At 44.6% G+C, this 15,708-nt stretch overlaps 1 protein-coding gene and 1 long non-coding RNA gene across 4 annotated transcripts in view; one reads left to right on the top strand and one right to left on the bottom strand.

Annotated features, from left to right (window-relative positions):
* Nucleotides 1-14,331, top strand: part of ADCYAP1 (adenylate cyclase activating polypeptide 1) — a 73,474-nt gene extending 59,143 nt beyond the window's left edge. For 2 of the 3 annotated variants that reach the window (XM_040479276.1, XM_040479277.1), the window contains 6 exons: nucleotides 1,501-1,712; nucleotides 7,018-7,222; nucleotides 7,539-7,649; nucleotides 9,822-9,953; nucleotides 10,427-10,525; nucleotides 11,634-14,331. In XM_040479276.1, coding sequence (XP_040335210.1) covers nucleotides 7,540-7,649; nucleotides 9,822-9,953; nucleotides 10,427-10,525; nucleotides 11,634-11,823 — 531 coding nt within the window. In that variant the 5' untranslated portion in view covers nucleotides 1,501-1,712; nucleotides 7,018-7,222; nucleotide 7,539 and the 3' untranslated portion in view covers nucleotides 11,824-14,331. Of the gene's footprint in view, nucleotides 1-1,500; nucleotides 1,713-6,517; nucleotides 7,223-7,538; nucleotides 7,650-9,821; nucleotides 9,954-10,426; nucleotides 10,526-11,633 lie in introns of those variants that run through there. The other variant, XM_040479278.1, reaches the window with a different exon arrangement.
* Nucleotides 2,831-8,633, bottom strand: LOC121033131 (uncharacterized). The gene is made up of 3 exons (XR_005791715.1): nucleotides 7,616-8,633; nucleotides 6,292-6,519; nucleotides 2,831-4,902 (listed from the first exon to the last, which is right to left on the bottom strand). It is a non-coding gene; the product is annotated as an uncharacterized LOC121033131 (long non-coding RNA).
* Nucleotides 14,332-15,708: the final 1,377 nt, after the last annotated feature.

Genomic DNA, 15,708 nt, shown 5'->3' on the forward strand with positions numbered 1-15,708 from the left:
AAAAATTGTTCAAACTACTGCCTTAAAACTTATGTTTTTTATGAAAGCTGACACTTCTTTCCCCTTTAATAATAATGGTAATTATACAGTAATAACAGGCAGGCCAATGGTAGTAGACAGCACAGTAACTTTGCAAACAGCTAGCCCTGGGCTGGAAACCCAGGACTTTGTCCTTTGTTGGCAAGTTAATTCACTTTTAAGAGTCTCAATTTATCCATTAGTAAAGATAGGAATAATAGTATCTTATCTATTGACAAGAGCAATAAAAGGATTAAATGGAGCATTGCTAACACAAGGCTTGTCCTGCTGTTAAAGAAGGAGGATCTATTGTTTGTAAAACATTTTTATATATATCATCTCATTTGACTCACAAAACACTTGACTCACTGGCAATCATAAGGTTTCTGTGGTATTGAATTACATGATGATTTAATAAGATATGATGATATAATGGCTACTAAATGGTGATCTTACAAAATAATAAGTTCTTTTTTTAACTTAAACACATCACTGAAACTTTTGCTACCTTCTTAGGTATGAAATCATTTTAAATAATGACTTAGGATGGCAAGATTTTTTACCTTTTCTACAATTTGATATATATAAATAAGAATACATGCACTATTAATGCACATATTTTTAGAAGCATATCTATTCTATAAAGCAAAGTTTGTTGTCTAACTTAACCAGTTTTATTGTGTTAATAGCATTTGGTTCCTATTACATGAAACATAATTTTTAATTTGAAAATTAATAAGAAATCCATTTTCTCCTTAGTTGAGTCAAGCCAGAGATTAAAGCTCCTATTAAATGAGTATTGGTATTCATAACAACTCTAGAGAAAATAAATACATAAACCAGTATAATAACTAAGGCCATTAAAACTGTTTGGAATTATTGAGAAGTGAATTTGAATTTCTGATTATAGAGATTCAAGCTGTGTGACTTTGGGTAAGTTACCTAGCCGCTTGACCCTCAGCTTCTCATCTGTAAATTGGAATAATTGTATGTCTAGAAAAAAAGATTGTTTAAAGGTAAACAAAATAACTGTAATCAACATTTTAGCCCAGTACATGTTCACTAAATAGTTATTATTGCTGCTATCAACTGGTGAGTAGCAAAAATCATGCAGCCCCACTGGAAGGAAGAATTGAAAAGAACATAAAGAAATAATAATTGAAGTTTTAAAATAGTAAATGTGCAGCAAATATAGTTGTATTCCAAGCAGATGATAACTTAAAAAAAAATCATGCCTGTGTATACTTGGGTGGAGAGAAAGATTAGTTAAAAAGTCTTTTCAGTGTTATAATCATTACCACAAAGTGCTAGTAATGAGGATAATGAAAAACAAAGGCTCCAAAATTATTACAAACAGATATATTCACAGATAGATAAGGCTGAGTCTAAACCAAAAGGACAGAGGTTTGGGATGCTATGAACTCAGAGAGCAATATCCTTTTTTGATTTACACATAAAAACCTTGTTTTATTTTGCACACAGATCTTCCTTACAACATTTGCAAAAGCGGTCACAAAAACTTGTTTAGGATATTGGGTTTCCTGGATCCTCTCCATGCTTTTCTTCCTGCAATTAAGCCTTATATGATCTGAGGATTTAGACCGAAGTAGAGAGAAGACTTCCTTTTGGCTTTTAAGAGGACATGTTCTGGAAATCTTGGAGAATCTGGCAGATGCTACACAGTGAAGTCTGGGGTATGTATTTTTGGTACCCAAGAAACAAACATTCAGTGAATAAGGGTCTTAGAAGAACCAAAGATGTCAGATAGTTGAAATCATCCAAACCTGCAGCAAAGGTTAGATCCTAGTTTTTGTTTCTAGAGGGTCTGCTTTGTCTTAAAACAACTGACAAAATTTTTTGGCCCTGTGAACATGCAATTCTGTTCCTGAATTAGAGAGAGATGCTTTTGTTCATACAGTTTGGAAAGGCTTCCTGGTTCCTTTCAGAGTGTGTGAAGCACTAAATTCTGAAGGTCAGAGAAGTTGTGACACATTGTGGGTAAGCTCATCAGCGTCTTACTTCATAGTGAGTTCAGAAGGGCATGATGCAGGCAGTCCAGTAAGTGGTACTCATGATGCCCTGCTACAGAACATTTGGGTTTCCCTACAGGTGTAATCGTTATGAAGTGAGTCATTAGTCATCACATTTTCTGGAAGAGTCAGAAGAGAAAAAGTTTGGAGTGAAATTGAATACAGTTTGTAATTTACTTTTGTCACTAATATGGGGGAAGGATGTTTGCATCAAGCTTGTTCACTGAAAAAGCCTACTGTAGTCTGGTTCTTATGCTAAGTAGTGGCTAGAAATGAATACAATGAGAATATAAGACTTTTTCAATCTGATTTACTATTATTTATAGTAGGAATTTATGAAGATGCTTTATGCAAACATGTCCTCTTATGTGGTTAAAAAACGTCAGTGAGGGTAGGGGATGGGGATGGTGGAGGTACAGGGCAATGGGGACGTCTACATAACCATGGAAGAAAAAGTGAACACCCGGGATGTGTAGGATGGGTAGCTAGGCCAGAAGGAAAGTAATAGAAATATCCTTACCCTAGGGAACTGAGTCTTGTCTATGCCAGGTATTTGCTAATGTTGTGAAGCCATCTGCAAATTCAAATTCTCAGGAAATATACAAGACATATTCTTCCTGTTTAAATATAAAAACTCAACTTTTCAAGGGCTAAAACAATCTTTATTTATTTGTTTTTAATATATGAAATTTATTGTCAAATTGGTTTCCATACAACACCCAGTGCTCATCCCAAAAGATGCCCTCTTCAGTACCCATCACCTACCCTCCCCTCCCTCCCACCCCCCATCAACCCTCAGTTTGTAAAACAATCTTTAAATCGACTGTTGACTGAGGTTTCGAGGCTGGAAGCTTCAACAAAGACTGATGTGTCCAGTGAACAGGAAAAACAATTCAGGCAAGTATTAGTTTGACTTGTAGCTAGCATTCACCATTTCAGACCAAAAGTTATGTTTTCATGTCTTAAGGACAAATAGGATGAAAATCAGTTAATACATCAGGGGTTGACATTCAAGGTCTTTGATCATTTTCAACAAATATTTCCAAACAGCCTCTGCTGGGTAGGTTGAGGCATAGCCCCAGAGTGATGCCTTCTGTCCCTCCGGCTCTCAGAGGACATAGGTGAAACCTACCACTGGAAAGATTTCCGTGGTTCCACTAGCTTTTTGAACTAGACATGATTCCAGTCTAGTCCAGTCTATGCCAGTCTAAGCTTCCATAACCTGGGAAGAAACGTTGTTGCCTGGGAATCCTTCTACTTTGTCCGGACGGACGAAGGTTGTGTGGACAGGGTGGAGCTGTCCGAAAGAGTAAAATTCCTTTGTGTTACTGGTTAATTGGAAGTTCTAACTTTTGGGTCCCTTCTTCATCCCCTCCCTCTTCTCCCCTGTCATTTGCAATTATATATAGGAGATCTGAAGGGTTCTCTCTCGTTCTTAACCTCAGTTGCCTTAGGAGAATGTAAAAATCTCTTTGGGAGAGAAACGGTGAGAGCAGGATAAAATTGGAAGGCTCCCCTCCCTTGACCTGCCTTGCCCCAGTTCCCTCACTCTCCCTGCTCTTCCCCTTCTCCTCCCAGCAATGCTGGGTTAGTTGTGAGTCCATCCGATCTGCGGTGCAGGCCCCACGCCTCCTTTTAAGCCAGACTGACGCCTGCATTTGCTAAGAACTAGTATGTACTAGCTGCAGTTTAATACGGCCTCCTCAGCCAGGGCACCTCAGTACTTGTCCGGTGGCTATGGGCCTGTCTAGCCCAGCAGTGCTACCTGATGCACTCCTCCTCCTTGCCGCTCCCCAGATACAAAGGCTCCGTGGAAGCAGCGTTAACACTCTGAGTTAGGATGCTCCTCGATGGTAACAGCAAATTACTACTCTCAGGGGGCACTTGGGGGCAGTTTTGGTCTTTGAGACATCAGTTGCTCTGTATTTGTCTCCACCCAATAGAAAGCAGAAAGAGCCTGTGCGCAGGAGGATTTGGCAAGGTTGGGGTGCAACTGCAGGGCTGAGCAGTTTGAGAGCCCAATCCTCAGCTTCTAGTTACTCTCCTTCCTCAGTGTTCCTGGAATCCCTTGGTTCAAGGGCCTAGGGCCAAAACTTTCGAGAATAGGAAAGCTTCTTTGCTCAAAGGACGCCAAACTGGCTTAATCAGAGATGGACAGTGGCAGCAGAAAGATCCGTGGAACCATCCTGTCCCGGGCTTGATTTCCCCCAGGCATCTGTGGGTTGGGCTGGGCAGTTCTTTAGATTTTGATGAGCAACAGTTGGATTTTGGAAGCTTGATTTTCCTGAGGTCAGTGACCAAGAATCTTAAAATGAATTCTCTGCTTAATTTTTCACTTTCTTGAATGGGTTCAGGTCTCAAGGCCGTTAATTTTGGAGTGCTGAGCCTGAGTTCCGTGCTGAGTTAGGTCCTGAGTGCCTAAGCTGAGCAGAGTGAAAGCGGCCAAGCCCTTGTAAGCCAGGGCACAGTTCAGATTCTTGCGGACCACAGAGCCAGTACTTCCATCACCCTCCCCACAAAGTTAATGGTGTTTGTGGTTTTCCCTTTGATAGGCCATGAAGTCAACAATCTCCCCACATGGTGGCTCCCTTTACTAAAGTTGAGTAGTGGATTTGTACAAGGAGTCTTGGAAATTTTCAAATATTTCTACAGATTGAACTCATTTCAGAATTCGTGTGGGAGGGAAGAGTAAGGATTTTAATCAGATTCACCTTTGACGCGAAGCAAGACGGAAGACAGGGAAGTCACAGTCGGTAATAGCTTTGGGCGCTTTGGTAAAAAAGACGTCTCTGCTTCATTATCTGGTTGTGTTCCCCGCGGACTCTTTGTGTGCGAATTTACTCCAGAGGCAGAGCTGAACATGGAACACATGCATGTAAACACTCCAGCATAAATAGGCGAACATATGCAGTGGAGACAAAGAGATACATCCCCACGTTCATAGCTTTTTTGCAGGCAGGCAATCTGGAACATCCCCAGAAATAAACTAAGAAGAAGCAGTAGCTTCTGGCTATTCATGGCCAAGAATAAGTAAAACTTAGTCTTCTTGAAGGAAATATTAAATCTTAAATAAGTAGGAAAGGCATTCAAAATGAGAAGTATTATAATTTTGTCTTTGAAAAATCATGCAGAGCTAATATAGCTTATTTTAATGTTAGCTCCAAATTATAATAGGAAATATTCCCACTAAATTGCCATTTCCTCTAAATTTTGTTTAAGATTCAAATAATTAAAATGCACACTAATGGTTATTGATGAGTCTATTTCCTTTGAGCCATAAAAAGAAATAGACCTGATTTTCTCTTACTGGAGTAGAAATTTAGGAATCTTCTTAAATTGCTCAAGGGTTTGAAAGCCTCCATGTGGCTCTAGTCTTCCCTTATTGCTTTCCTCTTTCCACGTCATTTTCAGCTAAAAAAAAATTTAACGGTTCCCAGTGGAGGGATTCCCGTTAGAAACCCTCAGCTAGTGAACTTGTACTGGGAATCCTCGTACTTTCCCAGTCTGTCTGTATTTCTCCAAACAGAACTTAAGTTGTAAATAAGAGGAGAAAATATTTCTCACTCCCAAATTCTTAAAATTTCAATTTTTGTGGAAAATACAATTTCTCAATTCTAATCTTTAAAATAAGTAAGTCACAGAAAATGTGAAGGTGTCCAAATAGGCTGTCTAGAGATCTAAAAGCCAGGACTAACAGGAAACAGAATGCTCTTTACTCAAATGTAGTCAGGGTCTGACTATTCTCAGCATTAAGAGCAATCATGGACACTGATGGAAGGGGGCATATCTGAACAGCGGGGAGACTTGGAAAATGAATTGCCACATTAATAGTATCAGTGCCAAATCTTCAGATTTAGAGGCTCTGGTGAAAAATTAAACCAATGGCAATTTTCAACGTTTCAATGACCAGAGTTCAGCACTCAGAGCTTGGACAGCTCCGCAGGCCGCGCTCCGGACACCGCTTTGACTCTAATCAATTTACTCCAAGCCAGACTGTTAACGACAGCCAGACTCATTAGCGATTTACTGAAAATCCTCCAAGACTTCCCTTTAAAAACAAAACGACTTCCACATTTAATTGTCTATCTAAAAGAACATACGCAAGAAATTAGGAGATCTAAATTAAATTTATTAATAGGAGAGCTTGAGGGTGCTTAATTCTAGACGCCAGAGCTCTGATTGCTGAGGTTTGATGAAAAGTAAAGAGAAATCATAGAGACATAATTAAAAACATGACTTTTACCATCCTCGAAATTGTATGAATTCTTTACCCATCCTTGAGAAATGGGCAAAATTGAACACCATCAAAATAATTGCACTTCTTAAAAATTGGATTGTATCAGTGAAAGGTGTTTATGAGAAGTCGATGACTCCGGATCTTATCATCCAAGAGGACAGCACAAAATAGTTAATATGTTCCTTGAGGGACTAGGATGCTGACGTCTTTTTCTGATACCCGATCATTACGTGACTGGAAAAAAAAAAAAAAAAAGGAAGTCATTCCATGAATAAAAATCGGAGCGCAACAGTGCAACAAAATATTCTGTACTTAAAGGCCATAGGCAGACAGATGTTGACAAGGAAGCCTCTTCTAAAACCACATTCAGATAGATTTCTGCTAACTGCACATATAAATAGGAGCAGAGGGCTGGTCACCTCAGTAACCACCGGCAGCAGCAGCAGAAGCCGCAGCTTCAGACGCAGCCAGAGGGACCTCAGAGTAGAGAAGGCGCTGCCGACTTGCACAACTGCCTGACCAGGCGGTTCCGACGGACGCCGGCTGAGACGCGGCTCTCCCTCTTCCTTCCTCCCCTTCGATTTTCCCTCTTTTCCTTAATCACTTACTTCTTTCTCCTGGTGGACTTAGGCCACTTTGTCCCCCACCCCCCACTTTAGCTCCTCGCCTCCTCTTTCTCCCTTCTACATCTCTCTCCTCGCCCCCTTCTCTCCCTGTCACGCTTCCTCCTAGTTCCGTGCGTCTGCAAACTTTTGAACAGAATACTGGCCTCAGCAAACAAGTCCTCCAGCTCCTCCTGCTGCTGCTGCTCATTCCTGCGGCTCCTCAGACACTAACGCCAGACGGTGATGCCTCTTGGGTTGTGACTCCAGCGCAGAAACTTGGAGGAGCCCTTTGCCCGCCGTCCTACTTGGCAACAAAGCCTCTCCTAGCAGCGGTAAGAGTTGAATGGTGAGGGGAAAATATCTTCCCTAATCAAATGACTCCTTTGCTGATTCTTTGACCAGCATCAGGGTATGAGTTAGCTTTCCTTCGCACCAGGTCTGGCGAGTTATTGGGCCCCGGGAATATACATACATATTTTTTCTAACTATAGAGAGAGGGAAGTGGCAGGGCGCGCGCGGGCTGTCATTAAGCGGTATTCAACACTGGGAGCCGACCCCTCCCCCAGCTCGGGGAGTTTCTTGGGGCTGGAGGGCGAAAGACCAGGGGCTGTGTTGACATCTGTGTGTCCTCTTTCCCCTCCTGAGCAGAATGACCATGTGTAGCGGAGCGAGGCTGGCCCTCCTGGTCTACGGGATAATAATGCACAGCAGCGTCTACTGCTCACCTGCCACCGCAGGACTCCGGTTCCCTGGAATCAGGTAGGTGCTTGCTGCCCGGGCTGAGCTGAGGCTTGGCTTCCCCCAACACTTCCTCGTGGTCTCCCTCCTGCAGTTCCGCGGTCCCAGCTACAATCATCTTCCCACCGGCTCCCAGTGCGCCGCCGCTGTCAGCCCGGGTCGGACCGCAGGTCCCTGGCCGTGGCCCTGGCTCGGCGCGAGGGCCGGGCAGGCTCCAGTGCCGCTCCGTGCCCCTCCCCCAGACCGCCGCAGCCAAGGGGCCCGGGTTGAGCAAGGGAGCATCAGCAGGCTGGAGAAATCTCCCCTCCCCCAGCCCCGCCTGCGGGAGGGGGCAGGGCCGGGCCCCGAGCTTGACTTCTATTCCCTATTCTTAGCTTGAGTTAGGAGAAGTTCTGCTTTGGTGCCTGCAGCCAGGTTGGAGGGTAGAGCGTGAAGCTCCCGTGGACTTTGCTTTGTTACAGCGTGTTCTGGACTATCGGGGCGGGGTCTCCCTCTCTCTCCTCTGATATCCCTTTCACTTCAATTCGAATTCTTTCCCCTGGAACAGCTTTCTCTTAAGTGATACGTTTTCCAGCTGCAATGTGAGTCTCAGACTGTCTTGGGGAGGGAGAGTGTTGGCCGGGTATGGTTGAGGAAAAGCGATTTGAGAGAAGAAAGAACAAGAATGAGTCTGAAAGGAAGGGGGGAGAAACGGATGAAACGGATGCAAGGAAAGAGGAAGAGAAAGCCGGCAGGCAGGCAGGACCTGGACAACTTTGCCCGCCAGAGGCTGGAGTAACCGTGGCTTTCTTCTTAACCCCTGATTTCTAATCGGTTGACACTGATGAGTTCCTTACGCAGCCCCAAAGTCCCGGGGCGGTCAGCGGACCGTAGTAGCTCCCAGCGTCCTCGCCGCGCGGTGTACGCGGCTCCTTGCAGCCAGGAGCGCGCCTTCTGCCTGCAAAGCTGCTTCTCCGAGCCGCGCCCAAGAACGGTCGCCTTAGGGGCCACTGACCACTGATTTGGCCGGAGAAATGGGTTCTGGCTTCAATATAAGGATTCCAGCATTTGGGCACGGGATGGAAGTGGCCAGAAAGACCCGGGGACTCTGGGAAGCTGGGCCATATAGAGAAGGCACGTCGCCGAGGAAGGGCTGGGTGCGGGGCGGACGGAGACTTGTGCTTGCCTTGTCTTCACCAATCCGGGGACGGAGGAAAGGCGAGCAGATTAACGAAGTACGACTCTTACCCCTACTAGAGAGCGCTACTTGCTCTGCTCAAAGCGAGGGGGTTATATATTTTAGCCCACCTCTCCCCGTCCTACATGAAGGACAGAGGTAGTAGGGAAGGGCGACTTCAAGACCGCGGCACTCCAGTTGGCTCTTGGTCCCCTATTGACCCTTTCCCTTACCGCCGCCTCAACATCGCCAACAGATTCGCGCGAACTATTTATTTAGTAGACTTAAAAGCCCCATTTCACTCCCAGCAATTTTCAAAGTCCCGTGTGCCTGGCACTTTCCCTGGGCGCGAGGCACCAGAACGCGTGGCCATGCCACACAGAATGAGCCGCCGCCAAACCGGCTAAGTTTAGGAGCATCTATTATTCATGTTCCTGCCAAATCCTCTCCCGCCCAAAATAGAAGCCGGAGGTTCTCCGTGACCTACATCTGCGCGGGTAAGGGCTCCCCTGGGCTCAGAGGCTAGGTGGGGGTGGCGGCGGAGTTGGCCGCCGCACACCCCACCCATCCACCCTCCCTCTGTATATCGCTCCGGGCCTCCCCAGTCGGGTCTTCGCATCGGCCAGCGTCTTGTCTCTGAGGACCTTCCTCGTCCCCGCCCGTGGCTGCTTGTTTGGGGTGGCTCAGGCGCCAGGTCCCCGTAGGGGGGCAGGTCCTTTTTGGTGGCCAGGTGTACGAGGTTGGCATAGACATCTCGACTTCCCAGGCCCTGCAGGGCGACTCTTCACCCACAAAGAGGAGGGGTCGGAGAGCCGCCTGGAGGGGTGAGGAATTTCTGTTGGGTGTACTTTCTAAAGCCTTACCTCAACCGCCCTCCTCTCCCCCTCCCGACCCTCCCCTGTCCCAGAAGAAGAGGCAATTATCCGTGGGGACCTTTAGGAAGAAGGAAAGTCAGTGCGAGCCCCTTTCTGTGGGTCGTTGCGGAGCCGGGGAGGGATCTGTACTGACACTCCTTCTTTCCCCGGCTCTCCCGGCAGGCCGGAGGACGAAGCGTACGACGAGGACGGAAACCCGCAGCAGGACTTCTACGACTCAGACCCGCCGGGCGTGGGGAGCCCCGCCTCCGCGCTGCGCGACGCCTACGCGCTCTACTACCCCTCGGAGAAGAGGTACCACCCGCGCGGCCTCCGCCCGGGGCCCGGGACTGAGGTGGCGGGAGGGGCAGGGTGGTGGCCCACAGAATAGGATGTTCTTCATAAAAACCCCCAAGCCTCTCTTCTTCCTGGCTGGTACCCGCGAGAGCGACGGAAAGTTAGTAGCGGGCCGGTCTGTATGGACCAGAGAGACGGGTGGGACCAAAAGGTCTGTGGCCTAAGGAGTGGCCGTGAGTGCGCGCCCGGGCCAGACTCCCTGCCTGCCAGCCCCGGAGGGCAGGGCGAACTCCAGTTCTCCGCTGTCAGTCGCGGGAACTTCCCCAAAGAGTCATTTGCAAGTTCTGTGCCAGCGTCTTGTTTGTCATCAAGGGGGTTGTCGTCAGCCTCCCCGAGTGCCGGGGCGCGTGCGTGCCCAGCTGGGGGCCTGGGGCGGCCACTTGGGGGCACACGATCAGTGACCCTGGGCGCGTACTTTGCCTCCCCGTTAGAGATGTCGCCCAAGGGATCCTTAACAAGGCCTACCGCAAAGTACTGGACCAGCTGTCCGCCAGGAAATACCTGCAGACGCTCTTGGCCAAGGGCTTGGGGTAAGAGTTTGCGAAAGAGTTAAGCGGCGCAGAACTGCGCGCGCGCTCCGGGGTGGGTGTCCGTGCGAGCGCGCGCGGGGTGGGCGGTGCCGCTTCTGCGTCCTTGCGTGCACGTGGGCCCGAAGGTGCGTGTGCGCCGCTGAGTCTTCGGGACCAGTCCGCGGTCGCAGGGTAGGTTCGGATGTGGCACCTTAAGTTTGGTGAACAAATTCTGAGCGGCAGAGGCAAGGAGAGGGCGGAGAAACCGGGGAGTTTGATCCGTTTTGAATTTAAAAAACAAAGAAAAACTACCCCCTCCCTCCCGCAAGTCATTGAAAATCTTCAAGCTTCGCGGGATGATTTGCTATAATTTCCTCTAAGCATGACTTAAAAAAAAATCCTTTTAGTGTAAATTCAAATCGAAACCAACAAATCTTCAAATTTGGGCAGTTAGGGAAACAGTTCTTTTGCGCGTGCCAGACAAACCCAGAGCACAGAGCTTGCGTAGAGCATCTCTCAGCAGAAGGCAACATTTTAATAAAGCCCATGGGGAAACAGATTACATTTTTCGCAATGAATAATTCATGCGATGAAAAATATTGCCTACAGCCTGTCGACTTATATTATTATCATCACGTTTTTCGACTTAGCGTGCGGAAGGGGAGGCGTGCTCCAGTCTGACTAGGAATTGAGGGATCGATGTAAAACTCCCAGGCAGCAGCCAACGTGGCACTTGGGGCTCTTTGGTTATTTTCTCTCTACGTGGGGGGTGAGAGGAACAGTTAGGACAATTTAGCGCAAAAGCACGGATGGTCAAATCTCTAAGGGCAGCGTTTGGAGACAGGTTAGGCGTGAATCGCGCGCGTGCCCTTGGCCTGGACCTCGTCCCGGGCCCCTTCTGTAAAGACGTGATGCCGGCAAATCCTTGGTGGGGAGGGCAGAGTGAGGGGTTTCCATCACAGTCTTCCCTCCCCCGGCTGCTTACTGGCAGAGGAAGGCGGCGCCGTGGGCCCTGAGAGCCGTGCCTTCCCGGATGGCTCCCGCGTGGGGTGGGGCCCGCCTGCTCCCCACAGCTATTGAATCTTTGTCTCCCGCCCCGCCACCCTCTTCCCGACTCCTTTCCTTGCAGTGGGAACCTAGGCGGCGGCCCGGAGGACGACTCAGAGCCTCTCTCCAAGCGCCACTCAGACGGAATCTTCACCGACAGCTACAGCCGCTACCGGAAACAAATGGCTGTCAAGAAATACTTGGCGGCAGTCCTAGGGAAAAGGTATAAACAAAGGGTTAAAAACAAAGGACGCCGAATAGCTTATTTGTAGCGATGAGTTACCAGCTACCCTGTGTATACAATCCTGACACTATGAAAAGTCACTTTCCCAACTGACTGAACAGTCATCTCTCATGTGTTCTATCCAAACATGTATTTATGTATGAAGTAAAGCCATTAAATGAATATTTTGATAATAATATTGTTTTTCTTTTTACAAAGCACTAGAGAATGCACAGATATACTTTGTGGACCAATTATTGATATATATATATATATTACAAATATATATATTAAGAATATATATAGGTATAATAGACAGCAGTTCATACAAAGTGTGCACAAGGATTGAAAATTCGCCTGAGCTGTTTATGTTTTTATATAAAATAAATAGAAAAATAGACAATCATTGTTTTGAATATTACTCCTATTTTTATAAAATGGAATTAAAAGGATAGTATTTTTATCCATGACAGGCCTGAAGATATTAATACTGACCATTTGCTACTGTACATAATGATGCCCTGCTCCAGGGAGATTTGGAGGTAATGATTTGGGAGAATTGCTGAAGGGTGTTCTTTCCTAGTGAGTCTCTGGGCCAGGCTGCTTCAGTCCCAGAGGAACTCAACTAGGCACTGTCCCCCTTTGTCCCCCTCACTGGGTGGCAATTCCAATACTTCTGCTTTCTTTGGTTCTACTTTTATGTGTATTTGTCTCTCTTTAGACTCTCAGCCCAGAAGGAAATTCTCCTGATAAAAAACAACAGCTCGATCCAAATTGTGCTTCTCCCCAGAATTCACACCACCCCCTGGGGGAAGTGTTGGGGGGTTGTACAGAGAAGGGAGACTTGGGTCGTGAAGCTCCCTTTTCTGTACTTCCAGGAAACCCAATATCCCAAGGTTAGGGCAATTGGAACAAAGAGAAGGAAATGTAGGTATGTTGGAAGAGGCAGAGCATAAGGCAGTCGGAGGAGGAGGACCCTGGAGAGGGACTGGTTTGGAGCTGCCCTGCGTCTGGGACGCGGAGGGTAAGCCCAGCCCCACTGTAGGTCCTCTGCCTGACTGACTTTGGGCGCTGGATATTGGAAATGGATGCAAAGTACAATGTGTTTTTCTCCAGTGCTGTCAATGCTTCTCATCTTGTGAAATGACCAGGATACTCCCCTTTGAATACGGCTCTGTAGGAGCCATCCTTTTCTTTGGCGGTTTTCTGAAGACTCTTCTTTCCCACCCTTCTGCACTGTTGAAGTACCGTTTACCATTTTTCATTCATTTCTCTTAAACTTGTGAATGCTTCTTTTTTTGTTGTTTGATGTGAGTACTTAATTGTAAAGTTTAGGAACCCCTGTGTAGTTACCAGTAAGTAATTATGCACTAAATATGAACGAACCTTTTGTTTCTTGTTTATTGAGTTTGTAGGTAAAATGTATTTTTCTACATTATGGCTTATTGCTTAGTAAAATTTATTTCATAAAACCAACCTTTGTCATATTAGAATGTGTAGTGTTCACATGTTGCTCAGTTTTACTAACTGATAAATCATTTAAACCTCATCTTCATATGTATGAGTACTATCTTATATTTGTGGTCAAGAGTGAAGCAAGCAAGCTCCAACAGACCCTGAGAACCTCCCCCTTTGTATCCTTTCCTGGCTACTGAAAGCATGTCTGTCTGTTTCCTATCATTTCCTTGAACATGTGAGTAATCTCTATAAACAAAAGAACCTTCACCCAGCAGCCAGATCAAGCTACAGCAGGCAAACAAGCCAAACTCCCAAAATTCAGGCACAAATTCTTTTGGAAAATAAAAAAAGAGAACAAGAAAAGATTAAACATTAGCTTGTAAAGTTTAAAGGACCTTTCCTTTTCCTTTATGGATTTGATTCAATATGAAGTCATAAATCAAAGAAAACAGAATTGGATTTGCATTCCCAGGCGGGATGGATGCTGCCAGGAGATCACATTGCAAGCAGTGAAAGCACAGAGGCATTCGATCTATGCCCGAGTCCTATGTACGGGATCAATCTTTCTTTAATTCTGCAGTCTCCTCAGGCAATGTGACACGGGATGCAGTTTGCAGCTTTAGTGCCTTTCTTCGCCTTTTAAATCGCCACGAATCACAGATGGCTATTTAGTGGCCCTACAATGCTGCAACACATCGGCTTGCATTTTAGTCTTAATTATTTGTTTCTTGGATAATGGGCAGAGTTTTCTGTATTTGTGTCAGCTGTTAGTGGTGAAATAGGGCTCTAGTTAACCTTTTATTTATGAAATCTAATTTAGTGTTCCCGTGGCTAGTTGCAAGCATTTACAGTGATCACCCAGTTTAATCTTTTGTATACTTTTTAGAAATGCCAAGAGCCTTACTAACCTGGAGCAGATTTATGATATAGTGATAATTTAGGTAGATGTTAGTCTTGAAGCTCTTATTTTGTGTGCAACTGATTATAAAAACATCTTAACCAAGTATTATTACACACATGATATCTATAACTAGGACTTTGATAACTGTTATATAAAGTGTGTAAAATTTGTATGAATAAATTTTTGTAAACAATGCAACCTCGTCTAATGTTTGGAGACAAAAAGACATTCAGGAAATAACTAAGATCTCTTAAAGTATTATATTTTCTTTAGCAACCATAAGATCTTTCATGTTTGGAATATATAAGCATCCATGTATTTTCATAAATTGTACTTTAATATCTGCTTCATGTGTTAACTGAATTCGGCTAAAAATTTAGAGTAGCTACTCAGATGGAGATGCCTAAGAAGATATTAAGTTCATAAATAGGCACAGATGTTGGTACCCTTATAGGATGCACAATTTAGGTTAATTTCCATCCCCTATTGTATATATGCATTGCTCAGTATTCAGAAAGTTACTACCCACTGGTGGGAGATAGTACTTGGGTATTAGTTATGCTTCTAAAATAGCAGTCTAACATATTCTTTTATAAGTAACTCTGCAGACTAAATTGGTCTTGATAAAATTCTGTATAAAAATGACTTCATCAGTTTTGGAGGTTTTAAAATATGTTTAGAGATCTACAAACAACTATCTCTGATTAAATTGCTTTGGGTGGAAGCAAAGAGAACATGAGCAAGCAAAGAGTTGATTAAATACCTTTAAAAGACAATGTATTTTATCTTTAAAGAAAAAGCTAGGAGAAAATGTGAACAGTCATTTGGGCATTCTTTTGTTTTATTAATTGATATTAACAAACTTTAAAGCAAAGCCTTTTTGTGAAATTCCCATGAATTTCTCAATTGTGTTTATTTTGGAGCCCATGATGATTTCTGGGTTAAAAAAAGTATTGCAAGTCACTTATAGTAATTCAAATATAATTTAATTTAAATTCCTAGACTTTCATCCTAAAATTAATGCTTTCAATTAATAAATCAATAAATATGTCACAGTAATACTAAAGAATGAGCAAAGCTCAGCAAGGATTCAAAAACTATCTTTAGAACTTAGCTCAGTATTTAAGGCCCAGCCAGAGTCATTCTAGGGAGGAGCTTATGATCTAGAGATCTCATTTGTAGTAAATTAAAAAAATGAATACAGTACAATTCATAATTATGTTGTTTTATTGAATAAGCTTTTAGTTCTCCATCTTTAACTGCCTACCCCATGAAGCTGCTAGTGTGGTAAATGGAAAAATGAAGAAAATTAATTACTTTGGTTGGAGGCTGATAACTATCAAGAAAATAGAGATAACCACAGATTGGCTGACTTGGACTGAAATTCATGTATATAGCAATTTGCTATATTCTCTTATGTGGGATAAATCAAATGATGGTTTTTCCTTGGAAGACTTGATATATCTAGATACCCAAGAAGTGTGACTTATTTCTGTTAGGGCTGAGAATACATTGATTCAATACAATAAATATTTATTGAACACCTAAAATGGACCAGGCACAATGGTTGAGAAA

This window comes from Herpailurus yagouaroundi, unplaced genomic scaffold (genome assembly GCF_014898765.1).
Source record: "Herpailurus yagouaroundi ecotype Mexico unplaced genomic scaffold, PumYag 142, whole genome shotgun sequence".
In the NCBI taxonomy this organism is placed as follows: Eukaryota; Metazoa; Chordata; class Mammalia; order Carnivora; family Felidae; genus Herpailurus; species Herpailurus yagouaroundi.